The sequence below is a fragment of the Theropithecus gelada genome, chromosome 19 (assembly GCF_003255815.1).
Source record: "Theropithecus gelada isolate Dixy chromosome 19, Tgel_1.0, whole genome shotgun sequence".
NCBI classification, from domain to species: domain Eukaryota; kingdom Metazoa; phylum Chordata; class Mammalia; order Primates; family Cercopithecidae; genus Theropithecus; species Theropithecus gelada.
This window is the reverse complement of record NC_037687.1, coordinates 5,795,454-5,808,143: the sequence shown is the minus strand read 5'-3', so window position 1 is coordinate 5,808,143 and position 12,690 is coordinate 5,795,454. Positions and strand designations below refer to the sequence as shown.

The 12,690-nt window shown below is 58.6% G+C and overlaps 2 protein-coding genes across 2 annotated transcripts; one reads left to right on the top strand and one right to left on the bottom strand.

Moving 5' to 3' along the window:
* The first annotated feature begins 1,055 nt into the window (after positions 1-1,055).
* Positions 1,056-2,667, top strand: LOC112613050 (galactoside 3(4)-L-fucosyltransferase). Its single transcript, XM_025368199.1, has one exon. The coding sequence runs from the start codon at positions 1,056-1,058 to the stop codon at positions 2,172-2,174; it is 1,119 nt and encodes a 372-aa protein (XP_025223984.1). The 3' UTR covers positions 2,175-2,667.
* A 4,417-nt stretch (positions 2,668-7,084) lies between these two features.
* NRTN (neurturin) lies at positions 7,085-11,916 on the bottom strand. The gene is made up of 2 exons (XM_025368558.1): positions 11,379-11,916; positions 7,085-7,661 (listed from the first exon to the last, which is right to left on the bottom strand). Exons 1-2 carry the CDS (start codon positions 11,545-11,547, stop codon positions 7,237-7,239), a joined length of 594 nt encoding a protein of 197 aa, XP_025224343.1. The 5' UTR covers positions 11,548-11,916; the 3' UTR covers positions 7,085-7,236.
* Between the last annotated feature and the right edge of the window lie 774 nt (positions 11,917-12,690).

Here is a 12,690-nt window from a genome sequence, read left to right as displayed (position 1 = left end):
AGGATGGTCTTGATCTCCTGACCTCGTGATCCGCCCGCCTCTGCCTCCCAAAGTGCCAGGATTACAGGAATGAGCCACCGCACCTGGCCTTGGTCTTGAACTCTTGACCTCAAGTTATCCACCCTCCTCTGCCTTCCAAAGTGCTGGGAATACAGGCGTGAGCCAACGCACCCGGTCCTGAGTGCTTGTTGAATGTAACCCAAGTGAATATTTCTTTTTTTTTTTTTTTTTTCTGAGACAGAGTCTCGTTCTGACTCCCAGGCTGGAGTGTGGTGGTGCGAACTTGGCTCCCTGCAACCTCCACCTCCCAGGTTCAAGTGATTCTCCTGCCTCAGCCTCCCCAGTAGCTGGGAATACAGGTGCGCACCGCTGCACCTGGCTGATTTTTGTATTTTTAGTAGAGATGGGGTTTCATCATGTTGGCCAGGCAGGTCTTGAACTCGTGACCTTATGATCTGCCCGCCTCGGCCTCCCAAAGTGCTACGATTAGAGGCACGAGCCACCGCGCCTGGCTGCCATTACTTTCAATGGTAAAAACAGCAATTACTTTTGCACCAACCTCATATGAACTTGAAACTGGCAGCCATGAGTACTTCCTTTGCTTTCTCTACAAACTGCTCAGGGGTCTCTCCCCAGTAGGCCTTGGCAATGGTGGTTTCCTCTGCCAGAAGCACTCTTTCCCACAGGTCTACTCTACCTGGTGAGCTCTTATATTACCTCCAAAACCCAATCCCATTGTGCCCTGCCCCAGTAGAGTCATGGGTTCAAGCCTCGACTCGGGGGCACCTGGGGGCATTTATGATCGGCCGTGTCTTCTCCAGATTGGGGAAGAGTCTGGGGACACACCAGGAAAGGATAGGATCAAGATGGGACCTGAGGGCCCTTGGGGCCTCTCCCGCCTTCCCTTTTGCTGTGAGTCACTTAGTGTGTTTTCTCATCTGTGAAACAGGAATAATAGCAGCTCCTCAGGACTCATGGCCGGGAGCTTTGGTAAGCAGGTGATTGTCATCAATGACCTTCACTCCTCTCTCCTCTCTTCCCAGCTACTCTGACGCATGGATCCCTTGGGCCCAGCCAAGCCACAATGGCCGTGGCGCCGCTGTCTGGCCGGGCTGCTGTTTCAGTTGCTGGTGGCTGTGTGTTTCTTCTCCTACCTCCGTGTGTCCCGAGACGATGCCATTGGGTTCCCTAGGCCAGGGCTCATGGCCGTGGAACCTGTCACTGGGGCTCCCAATGGGTCCTCCCGACAGGACACCACTCCCACCCGCCCTACCCTCCTGATCCTGCTGTGGACGTGGCCTTTCCACATCCCCGTGGCTCTGTCCCGCTGTTCAGAGATGGTGCCTGGCACAGCCGACTGCCATATTACTGCCGACCGCAAGGTGTACCCACAGGCAGACGCAGTTATCGTGCACCACCGGGATATCATGTACAACCTCAGTGCCGACCTCCCGCCCCACACCAGGCCACAGGGGCAGCGCTGGATCTGGTTCAGCATGGAGTCCCCAAGCCACTGCTGGCACCTGCAAGCCCTGGACGGATACTTCAATCTCACCATGTCCTACCGCAGCGACTCCGACATCTTCACGCCCTACGGCTGGCTGGAGCCGTGGTCCGGCCAGCCTGCCCACCCACCGCTCAACCTCTCGGCCAAGACCGAATTGGTGGCCTGGGCAGTGTCCAACTGGAAGCCGGACTCGGCCAGAGTGCGCTACTACCAGAGCCTGCAGGCCCATCTCAAGGTGGATGTGTACGGGAAATCCCACAAGCCCCTGCCCAGGGGGACCATGATGGAGACGCTGTCCCGGTACAAGTTCTACCTGGCCTTCGAGAACTCCTTGCACCCCGACTACATCACCGAGAAGCTGTGGAGGAACGCCCTGGAGGCCTGGGCCGTGCCCGTGGTGCTGGGGCCCAGCAGAAGCAACTATGAGAGGTTCCTGCCGCCCGACGCCTTCATCCACGTGGATGACTTCCAGAGCCCCAAGGACCTGGCCCGATACCTGCAGGAGCTGGACAAGGACCACACCCGCTACCTGAGCTACTTCCGCTGGCGGGAGACGCTGCGGCCTCGCTTCTCTAGCTGGGCACTGGATTTCTGCAAGGCGTGCTGGAAACTGCAGGAGGAATCCAGGTACCAGACGGTGCGCAGCATAGCGGCTTGGTTCACCTGAGAGGCCGGTGTGGGGCCTGGGCTGCTGGGAACCTCATTTTCCTGGGGCCTCACCTGAGTGGGGCCTCATCTACCTAAGGACTCGCTTGCATGAAGCTTCACCTGCCTGGGGACTCACCTGCCTGGGGACTCAGCTGCCTGGGACGGTCACATATTGCAGCTTCACCTGCCTAGGGATTCACCTACCTGGGTCCTCACTTTCCTGGGACCTCACCTGGTGGAGTCTTTGGTGGCCAGGCATGTCACTTACCTGGGATTTCACATGCTGGCTTCCAGGAGCGTCCCCTGCAGAAGCCTGGCCTGCTGGGGACCTCATCTCCTGGGGACTCTGCCTACTGGGGACCTCGGCTATTGGGGACTTTACCTGCTGGGACTTGCTCCCAGAGACCTTGCCACACTGAATCTCACCTGCTAGGAGCCTTGCCTCCTGGGGACCTCACCCTGGAGGGCACTGGGCCCTGGGAACTGGCGCCCTTGGGGCCCCACCCATGCGTGATGGTTCTGGCTGATTTGTTTGTGAAGTTGTTAGCTGCCTGTGAGGGCTGCAGAGGGACAATGATGGTACCGTTTCCAGATGTAATATTGCAAAGAAAACCGATGATGAGGCCGGGCGTGGTGGCTCATGCCTGTACTCCCAGCACTTTGGGAAGCCAAGGCAGGTGGATCACATGAGGTCAGGAGTTTGAGACCAGCCTCGCTAACACGGTGAAACCCCATCTCTGCTAAACATACAAAAAATTAGCCGGCCGTGGTGGTGGGTACCTGTAATCCCAGGTACTTGGGAGGCTGAGGCAGGAGACTTGTTTGAACCCAGGAGGTGGAGGTTGCTGTGAGCCCAGATCATGCCATTGCACTCCAGCCTGGGTGACAAGAACAAGACTCCATCTCAAAAAAAAAAAAAAAAAAAGAAAGAAAGAAAGGAAGAAAGCTGATGATGCGTTTTCCTCATTCTAGGATAGTGGTTCTCTCCCCAGGGTGATTCTGCCCCCAGGACATTCAGCAAGGTCTGGAGATACTTTTGGCCATCGAAGTGAGGAAGGGGGATGAGGTCACCTAGCAGGCAGAGGCCGGGTTACTCCGAACCCCCTACGATGCACAGGATGCTCCCACAACACAACCAGAACCAATCTGGTTCCAAGTGTCCAGAGATAGAAAAACCCTGTTCTAGACCTTTCTATGGCCTTGGCAGTAGGTGTCGGAGCTCTGTGAGGTACATCTCCAGCTGCTTCCTGGGGGTGGGCTCTGACAGAGTGGGGTGAGGAAGGACCAGTGTGGGTGGGGAGTGGGGCCCAAGCTGCCCGGGGGTCAAAGTAGGGCCTGGCTGGGACAAGGGGACCTTCCCTGCCCAGACACAGTGCCAGGTGGGGCCAGATAAGTCAGCTGAGTTATTAGGGACAGGACGGAGAAGATCAGAGGTTCCCTGAGAAAGAAGGTGGTGGGCGTGTGGGTGACCTTCAGCATGGAAATGCCCATGGCTGGGGCGACACTCAGTGTGACTGCCACCGTATGGCTGCTAGGAACGCATCACTGTGGGTGTGGCTGCAGGTGTGACTGTGTTTATGTCATGCAGACTACATATAACAGGGGTGTGTATTCGTGTGGTGATTGTTCCAAGCATGAGACTGACCGTAAATGCCCTGGGAGTGTTTTTTATTTTTATTTGTTTATTGTTTTAGAGACAGGTTGGAGTGCAGTGTCATGATCACAGTTCACTGCAGCCTTGAACTCCTGGGCTCAAGTGATCCTCCCACTTCAGCTTCCCAAGTAGCTGGGACTACAACCATGCACTACTACGCCCAGCTCTTTTTTTTTTTTCTTTTTTTGGAGAGATGGGGTCTTGCTATGTTGTCCAGTGGTTTCTCACTATGTCTTGAACTCCTAGCTTCAAGGGATCGTCCCGCCTCAGCCTCCCAAAGGGCTGAGATTACAGGCGTGAGCCACCATGTCTTGCCCTTGAGTGCGCCTTTGCATCCGGGACAGTTCAGGGGCCCCTCTCTGAGTGTGCAGGGCTGTGTCTATGTGGGTCTCTCACTATGTGGCTGCTGCAGGGCTGTGCATGTGTGTAAGTGTGTCAGCAGATGTGATGGAATGGATTGTGAGTGACTGGGGCTATGTGTGCACCCTGAGTGTGTGTCTGTGACCATAGGTGTGATGCTGTGTGCTTTTGTGAATGAGAAGTGACTTTGAGAGTGTTCCTCTCAGGCTGGGCGCAGTGGCTCATGGCTGTAATCCCAGCACTTTGGGAGGCTGAGGTGGGAGAATCACCTGAGGTCAGGAGTTCAAGACCAGCCTGGCCAACATGGTGAAACCGAGTCCCTACTAAAAATACAAAAAAAAAAAAAAAATTAGCCGGGCTGGGCACAGTGGCTCAGGCTTGTAATCCCAGCACTTTGGGAGGCCAAGGCAGGAGGATCACAAGGTCAGGAGATTGAGGCCATCCTGGCCAACATGGTGAAACCCATCTCTACTAAAAATACAAAAATTAGCTGGGCATGGTAGTGCGTGCCTGTAATCCCAGCTACTTGGGAAGTTGAGGCAGGAGAATCGCTTGAACCAGAGAGTTGGAGGTTGCAGTGAGCCGAGATCGCGCCACTGCACTCCAGCCTGGGCTACAGAGTGAGATTCCTCTCAAACAAAACAAACAAACAAATTAGCTGGGTGTGATGGCCGGTGCCTGCAATCCCAGCTACTCAGGTGGTTGAGGCACAAAAATTGCTTGAACCCGGGAGGCAGAGGTTGCAGGGAGCCGTGATCGCACTACTGCACTCCAGCCTGGGCAACAGAATGAGACTGTCTCAAGAAAAAAAAAAAGAAAGAGGGAGTGTCCCTTCCTGAGTGTACAGTTCTGAGTGTGGAAGGTGACTGTGTGGGATCATGGGTCCTGCCTGCTGACCCCCTGTGGGTGGTGGTCTCTGTGTCTCGTGAGTGTGCTTGTGTGTGTGAGACCCTCATCCGGTGTGCCGATGGGCTGATGACAACCGCGGCCCCAGGGAATTGCAGGGGCTTCTCCGTTTATTTATGCTCCAATTCCCTGGGGGGCTGGGCCTGGTGCCTTGTGGCTGGGACACTGGATCTGGGTGACAGACAGGAAGGCCGAGGTTTGGGAGGCCCCGGAGGGTGGACAACACTCACATGCACATGCACACAGTGGCATGTGTGAGCTTCCGGGGCGGCAGACCCCGAGGGTCAGCTTTCTCACTGTGCGTCCTGGGCTGAACAACACTCCTCTCTCTGAGGCCAGGCCATCTAGGATGGGGAAACTGAGGCTCAGAGTAAGCGTCACTTGGGATTCCGCAGCGTCTGGAAACTCCGGGCTCTCTGCGGAGGCCAGGCTGAGTCGGCCCAAATGGTGGAGGAATCCACTACCTCAAACCTCAGAGCCAGAAGACTGCGGGGGTGGGCAGGGACCCCAGCCAGCGGCAGCCCTGAAACTGCTTCCCAAGCAGACCACCCACGGGCTTGGGCCGGGTCGCCAAGCCCTGTTCTCAGGGCCCCCTGGAAGTCCTGCTCATTAGCCTCCTTGAGTGTCTCTAGCTGTAGCTGTAGGTCCCCGGGAGCCTGGGGCCAGGGATGTTCCTCTATGTCTGGGTGATTCTCCCTGGGGGCAGTTTCTGATCTGTGCCCTCCAGCTTTGCCGGGGGGGTGGAAGGGGGGGCGCGGGGAGGTGCGGGCTGAACCTGGGAAGGGACACTGTGGTTAGAGGGTGGTCCTAAGGGCGGACGTGTGGGAAGGAGTGGAGGGGGCCCAGCTAAGGGGAAGGGTTGTAACCTTGGGAACCCCCAGTCTGAGGGGCAGGAGGGGAGGAGTCTCGCCTCGTCGGTGCCTGCCCTGGGCTCGCAATGCCCGCCCCTTCCCCGCCCCTCAGACCGACCGTGGGACCCGCCGACCCCTCCCGCGCTCTGGCAACCCAACACCCCAGGCCTGCCAAGCATCAAGGTGACACCGTGGGCAAATCTAAACACCGAGCCGGGCTTTTTCCATCCTCCGTAGGGGCTTGTCGTAAATCCCCCCTCGAGGCCCGGCCAGGGCTTTTATGGGCCGAGGACCCAGGTCTCTGGGGACCCAGCTCTATCCCAGCAGGCGCCGGCTTCGGGCTGGATGGGGCTGGCGCCCGCCCCAGGCCTCTCCCCGCCGGGAGGTGGGCAGCGTGCGGGTATTTTTAGTAGCTGGAGGAAAGGACATAGTGGCTTTCAGCTCACCCTGATGGGGGAAGACCGGCCCGAGGAGGCCGTCGGGTAAGGGAGGTCTGGGTCCACCTGGACCTCAGTCTCCTCACCCAGAGTGGCTCCCCCTTCCCCCTCCCTAGAAGCCCACATAGCGGGAGAAGTACGGACGGGGAGACTCTGGGGAACTGATTCCACCTGGACCTCAGGCTCCTCACCCCCAGTGTGGTTCCCTTTCCCCCTCTCCAGAAGTCTACACAGCAGAGAGGTGCAGTCGGGGACAAGCTGGGGAAACTGGGTCCACCTAGACCTCAGACTCTTCATCCCAGAAGCCCACACTGCGGAAGGGAATAAGCTGGGGAAGGGAGGTGCGGCAGGAACAAGCTGGGGAAACTGGGTCCACCTAGACCTCGGTCTCTTCATCCGGAGCGTAGCTCCCCTTCCCCCTCCCCAGAAACCCACACAGGAAAGAGGTACGGACCGGGACACGCTCGGGACGGGCAGAGGGACCCGAAGGGAGGCAGGAAAGACGGTCCCTGCCAACATAGCCCCATTCACCCCATTTTTCCTTTTTGTCTGCCATAAACTGGAGCCACTTTGCATCTACCCTTCCCCCAAAGCAAACGGCATCCTCCCACCACCCTGCAGCTGGGCCCCCCACTGGTCCCCGCTTTCCCGGCGGAGACAGCGACGCGAGCCACCCGCGAGCCCCTCGCGAGCCCCTAGCCGAGGGTGAATCACCAGCCAGTTCGAGTTCCCACACTTTATCTCAGTACAGTTATCGCGAGAGTCCCGGGGCCGCGCCGGCGTGCTCTACGCACGCGCAGTCTGTCGCGGGGCCGGCCGGTGGTGCCGTCGGGGCGGGGAGAATGGCCGCCGCGCCGGCCGGGTGAGGTAGGGTCACACGCAGGCGCACTCGCGCGCCGACAGCTCGTGCACCGTGTGGTAGCGGCTGTGCGCGTCCAGGAAGGACACCTCGTCCTCGTAGGCCGTCGGGCGGCAGCAGGGCTGCGCGCGCACCCGCTCCCGCCGCAGGCGCCGCCGCTGGCGCAGGCGTCGCAGCCCGAGGTCGTAGACGCGCGCGGCGGCCTCGCAGGCGCCTGCGCAGTAGCGGAACAGCACCGTCTCGTCGGACGCGTAGCCCAGGCCCAGCTCGCTCACGCGCACCTCCAGCTCGCGCAGCCCGCACGGCCGCGCCCCAGAGCGCGCACGCGCGCGCCGCCGCCGGAACCCCGCCCGACGGCGCGGACCTGGGGGTCGCCCAGCCCAGGGCGTCAGCTCGCGCAGCTCCACCGCATCCGGGGCGCCCTGCAGCAGTGCACGGTCTGCGAGGGGAGGAAGAGAAAGGAGGCGGGTCAGTGGGTGCAAGGGATGGGAGGGAGCCCCCTACCCTTGCTGTACCCCTGCAAACGAAGACCCTTGCTGGGACGCCAGACCTGGACGGCTTCTCGTCTCACTCCCAGATCCCAAATTTTCACACCCTCTTGCTGAACTGCTGATGCACCCTCTCTGGGCGGCACTGGAGGGCACGTACATACACCCCTACGCTGGTCCAGCACCCCTTTCTGAACCCTGAGCCTATATTGGCTGCCCAGAACCTGGTTCATCCTTTCTGGGCTGCTTTCCAGCCCGTCTCACCTTGAGCTAAGCTGACCGGGGTCTCTAACTCACCTCCTCTGGGCCCCTCTCTCACCCCATTGTTGCTCCCCTCTCCTCATCCTCTATCGCAAATCTATATGGACCCCACCCTTATTGCTGGGCTGCCCCAGGACACTGGTGCACCCTCTCTGGGCAGCACGGGGGGGCTGCTTCCCATGCCCCATCCCTCTTTAGTGAGGCTGTCATAGGTCTCTATCTCTAGAGCCCCTTCTTCAGGCCCTGACGTTTGCTCTGAGTTCCCGGGTTTTTCAGACTCCCTCCATCCCCGCTGCCCCACTGTGCAGTGGAGCCTCAGTTTCCCTATCCAAGAAACGAATCGGGGTGGGTTTCTCAGAATGCAGAGGAGCAGCAGGTACTGCAGCCTACTGCATTCGAGGCCTGTGTGGGGCCCCCACTCCATGGAGTGACAGCAGCTACTGTCAGGGCCACCCCCATGTGACAGGTGACAAAACGGACCATCCCAAGGTCACATCATTACCAGGTGGCCGAGAGAGACGGGCTTAAAGGACATTCTTCCTGCCTTCACCGTTCACCCAAGTTTGGCCCAGGTCCAGCCGCCTTCTCCCACACTCGCCAGGAGGTGCCCAAGTCACCGATTCCCAGGGCCTGGCAGCCTAAATTTATTACCCAAGCACTGGCTCCACCCCCAAACTCCGAAGCCCCAGGAGAGAAGTGCAGACGCTGGAATGACAGGCAGCGCTACTGGCGGACCAGAAGGCAGGGGACTCCCAGCCCCAGAGCAGGTGGCAGTCACGCTTGTGGTTAGGAGAGGAAATCTTGAGTTTAGTCCCCACCTGCCCCCAGGGCTGGTGCACCTGGCTGTCAAAAGAATGAGCCTCTGGGTGGCCCTGGGGAAGGAGGGGCTGTCTGTCTCCTGGGGTTTGGTAGGGGAGGAGATGTCTGTTCCCACAGGGGGTCTCAGAAACAAGACAAACTCAGCCTCAGAGCCTGACTCTGCCACTTTCGCCACTTGCAACCTCAGGCCTCAGTTGCCCTGTCTGTTCCATGAAGCTTGCATGATCTCTGTCTTGGCTGGGGCTGAGAGGGTGGGAAGTCGGTGCGGGGGGGTGGCCAATGACTGAGCAACCTAGTCCGTGTTCTTAAAGCCATGGAGCAGGACTGGAGTGGCCGGGACTGTGCTGGGGGGTTAGTTAGGGGCACGCCCAACCCTAGAGGGGTGCATCGAAGCAGACATTTGTGGGCTTGCCAGATACAATACAGATACCCGGCTAAATCTGAATTCCCTATCAACAATGAATAATCTTTTTTTTTTTTTTTAATGACGCGGAATCTCACTCTGTCGCCCAGGCTGGAGTGCAGTAGTGCGATCTCGGCTCACTGCAAGCTCCGCCTCCTGGGTTCACGCCATTCTCCTGCCTCAGCCTCCCGAATAGCTGGGACTACAGGCGCCCGCCACCGCGCCCGGCTAATTTTTTTGTAGTTTTAGTAGAGACGGGGTTTCACCGTGTTAGCCAGGATGGTCTCGATCTCCTGACCTCGTGATCTGCCCACCTCGGCCTCCCAAAGTGCTGGGATTACAGGCATGAGCCACCGCGCCCGGCAACAATGAATAATCTTTTAGGATGTCTGTCCCTGCCTCTCTGCAGCGGGGCTGGCTGCTTGCACGGGGGGCTAGAACACAAAGTCCCCAGCCTGAAATTCCACCATGGAGCCTAGAACATGGGGACTTGGGGACTCAGTGGCTGCTCCCTTTTTGCCGTAGGGCAGGCAGGCACCCGTCCATGGGCCCTGACCCTCCCCAGTGCCTGAAATTCCTCCATTCCTGCTTTGCCCCCCTCAAGTCCTGGAGCACTGGCTTTTGGAGCCCCACCCGGGTCTCTGTCTCAACGTCCTAGGAAGGACTTCGTGCCACTTGCAGAGAGGGAAGTGGTGGGAGGACAGAAGTGGAGCTCGTGCCGGAGGCCACCCTTGTGCATTGTAAGGACAAGAAAAGAGGATTGTGTGGGCTGGCAGGGGCGGGCGCAGACGTGCACGCGGGCGTACTCGTGGCCCACACCCGAAGGCACTGCACACGCACCCTGCCGGCGTCTGCGTCTCAGATGCCCACACAGGCGCACGCATGGACATGTGCGTGGGCACAGGGGTCAGGGCCCAGGCACCACCCTCACCCCACAGCACTTGCGGTGGGGCAGGCATTAGGGATTGGTGGGGAGTTGGGCGAGGGTCTTGCCCTCAGAGTGGGCATTTCCGTGTCCCTATAGCAGTGCTTTTGCCCGTGTCTGTGCCCCCAGCCCTGTCTCTCCTCTCTCTCTCCACCCCCCCTCACCCCTCCAAATCTCTGGCTCTCTCTTCTGGTTTTCAGCTCCCGCTCCATCTCCCGCCTCCCCTTGGTCCCTGTCCCCTGGGGCAGATCACTGGGACCTCGGATCCAGCCTCTCTCTCCTCCCACCGCCCCCCCCACCACCTGCGCCGCGGGGGCCAACCGGGCGAATGCCCGGGTCTAATCTCCATCTGGCCCCCACAAGACCTCAGGGCAGAGCCTAATTCCTTGTGACAGCTAAGCCGAAAGACCCCAGTTCCCAGAAGTCACCCTAGCTCCACCAGGCCATTGGGGGAATTTGCAACCTCCCTCCACCCCATCTTTTTTTAGAAAATGTATTTATTATTATAATGTTTTGAGACAGTCGTGCTCTGTTGCTCAGGCTGGAGTGTAGTGGTGCAATCATAGCTCGCTGCAGCCTTGAACTCGTGGGCTCAAGTGATCCTCCCACCTCAGCCTCCCAAGTAGCTGGAACTACAGGCATGCGCCACCACACCTGGCTAATTTCTAAAGTTTTTGGTAGAGATGGAGGTCTCACTACATTGCCAGGGCTGGTCATGAACTCCTGGGCTCAAGAGATCCTCCTGTCTCGGCCTCCCAAAGTACTGGGATTATAGGCAGGAGCCACCATGCCTTGCCCTGAATAATCTTTTAGGATGTCTGTCCCTGCCTCCCTGCAACGGGGCTTGCTGGCCCTATCCTTTTTTTTTTTTTTTTTTGAGACGGAGTCTCACTCCGTCATCAGGCTGGAGTGCAGTGGCGCGATCTCGGCTTACTGCAACCTCCGCTTCCAGGGTTCAAGCAGTTCTCCTGCCTCAGCCTCCCGAGTAGCTGGGATTACAGGCACGTACCACCACGCCCAGCTAATTTTTGTATTTTTAGTAGAGACGGGGTTTCACCATGTTGGTCAGGCTGGTCTCGAACTCCTGACCTCAGTGATCCGCCCGCCTCACAGTGCTGGGATTACAGGTGTGAGCCACTGCGCCTGGCCGGCTGACACTATCTTTTAAAAACTTATGACCCCCACCACCTCCCACTTCACTGCCTGAAATTCTACCCCTTACGTTGGGGGTATCTGACCCCACACAGAGGAGGAGCTTACACTGGGCCAGGCGGGCAATCCGGGTGTCCAGGGTTCGTGGCAGGCGGCGCAGTGGGACCAGCGCGGGTCCGAGGCGGTGGCTGAGAAGCAGGCCCTCTCGACACATCCAGATGGACAGCACGGAGCTGCAGAGCACTGAGGCCAAGGCTGCCGCCTTCCAGCGCTGCATCCTCAGCCTGCGGGCACAGGATGGTCCGCCGCACGCCCCCTGTCTGTCCCTGCAGCAACGAACAGGCGCAGGGCGCTGGGCCAGGACTCAGTGTGGGGCCTTTGACTTTGAACAACGCCTGCCAAATGGTCGATAATCACATGGGAATGGTCCCTCAAGGAACCATTGAACAAGGAAGGGGTTGGGCTCCGTGCCAGGAGTCACAGGGAACCACCCCCATTTGGGGGTCCCGGAGTGCCTTCCTGAGGAGCCGATGACAGGGTCCAGACTTGAACAAAGGTAGGAGTTGACCAGGCAGAGAAGAATGACATCACAGGCAGGGGACACAGCCAGTGCAAAGGCCCCGAGTCCGGACTGAGCGTGGTGTATCCCAGGAACAGCGAGGAGGCCGGAGAGACTGCAGCTGAGGAGCCAGGGGGAAGAGTGAAAGGAGGACAGGTCATTCCCGGCAGGTGGCACTGTAGGACAAGGGCGCGGGGAGGGTGGTGGTTAGGATCGTCTGAAGGCAGGAATCCGGGGCTGACGCTGTTCCCTACACGCTGGTGTCCTCCATTGACTCTGCCCCTCTCTGAGCCTGTTTCCCATCCAGATGGATAAGCAGGCCCAGAAGTAGTTAGCAATGGACCAGAGCTGCCCCGGACATTGAGTCCCAGCTCCGGGCTTTTGCACAGACAGGTCTTTCCCTGGAGAACACTTCTTCCCTCCTTCCCCACTGCCACTCCCCTTTCTTTTTCATTTTCTCTTTTTCTTTTGGAGATGGAGTCTCGCTCTGTTGCCCAGGCTGGAGTGCAGTGGTGTGATCTCAGCTCACTGCAACCTCCGCCTCCCGGGTTCAAGTGATTTTCCCGCCTCAGCCTCCCCAGTAGCTGGGATTACAGGCGCCCGCCACCACACCTGGCTAATTTTCGTATTTTTAATAGAGACAGGTTTCACCCTGTTAGCTATGCTGGTCTCAAGCTCCTGACCTCAAGTAATCTGCCCACCTTGGCCTCCCAAAGTGCTGGGATTACAGGCGTGAGCTACCACACCCAACTTCCTCTCTTTCTTTCTTTCCCTTCCTCCCTCCCTCTTTTCCTTTCCTTTCTTTTCTTCCTTCCTTTCTTTCCTTCCTTCCTTCCTTCCTTTCTTCCTTCCTTCCTTCCT

What these genes read in the sequence shown, in the direction of transcription:
- LOC112613050 (XM_025368199.1), top strand. Translation starts at nt 1,056, where the DNA reads ATGGATCCCTTGGGCCCAGCCAAGCCACAATGGCCGTGGCGCCGCTGT.
- NRTN (XM_025368558.1), bottom strand. Translation starts at nt 11,547, where the DNA reads ATGCAGCGCTGGAAGGCGGCAGCCTTGGCCTCAGTGCTCTGCAGCTCC. An exon ending in GATTGCCCGCCTGGCCCAGT is followed by an intron (nt 7,662 to 11,378) that starts GTAAGCTCCTCC and finishes CTCCCCTCGCAG; the next exon opens with ACCGTGCACTGCTGCAGGGC.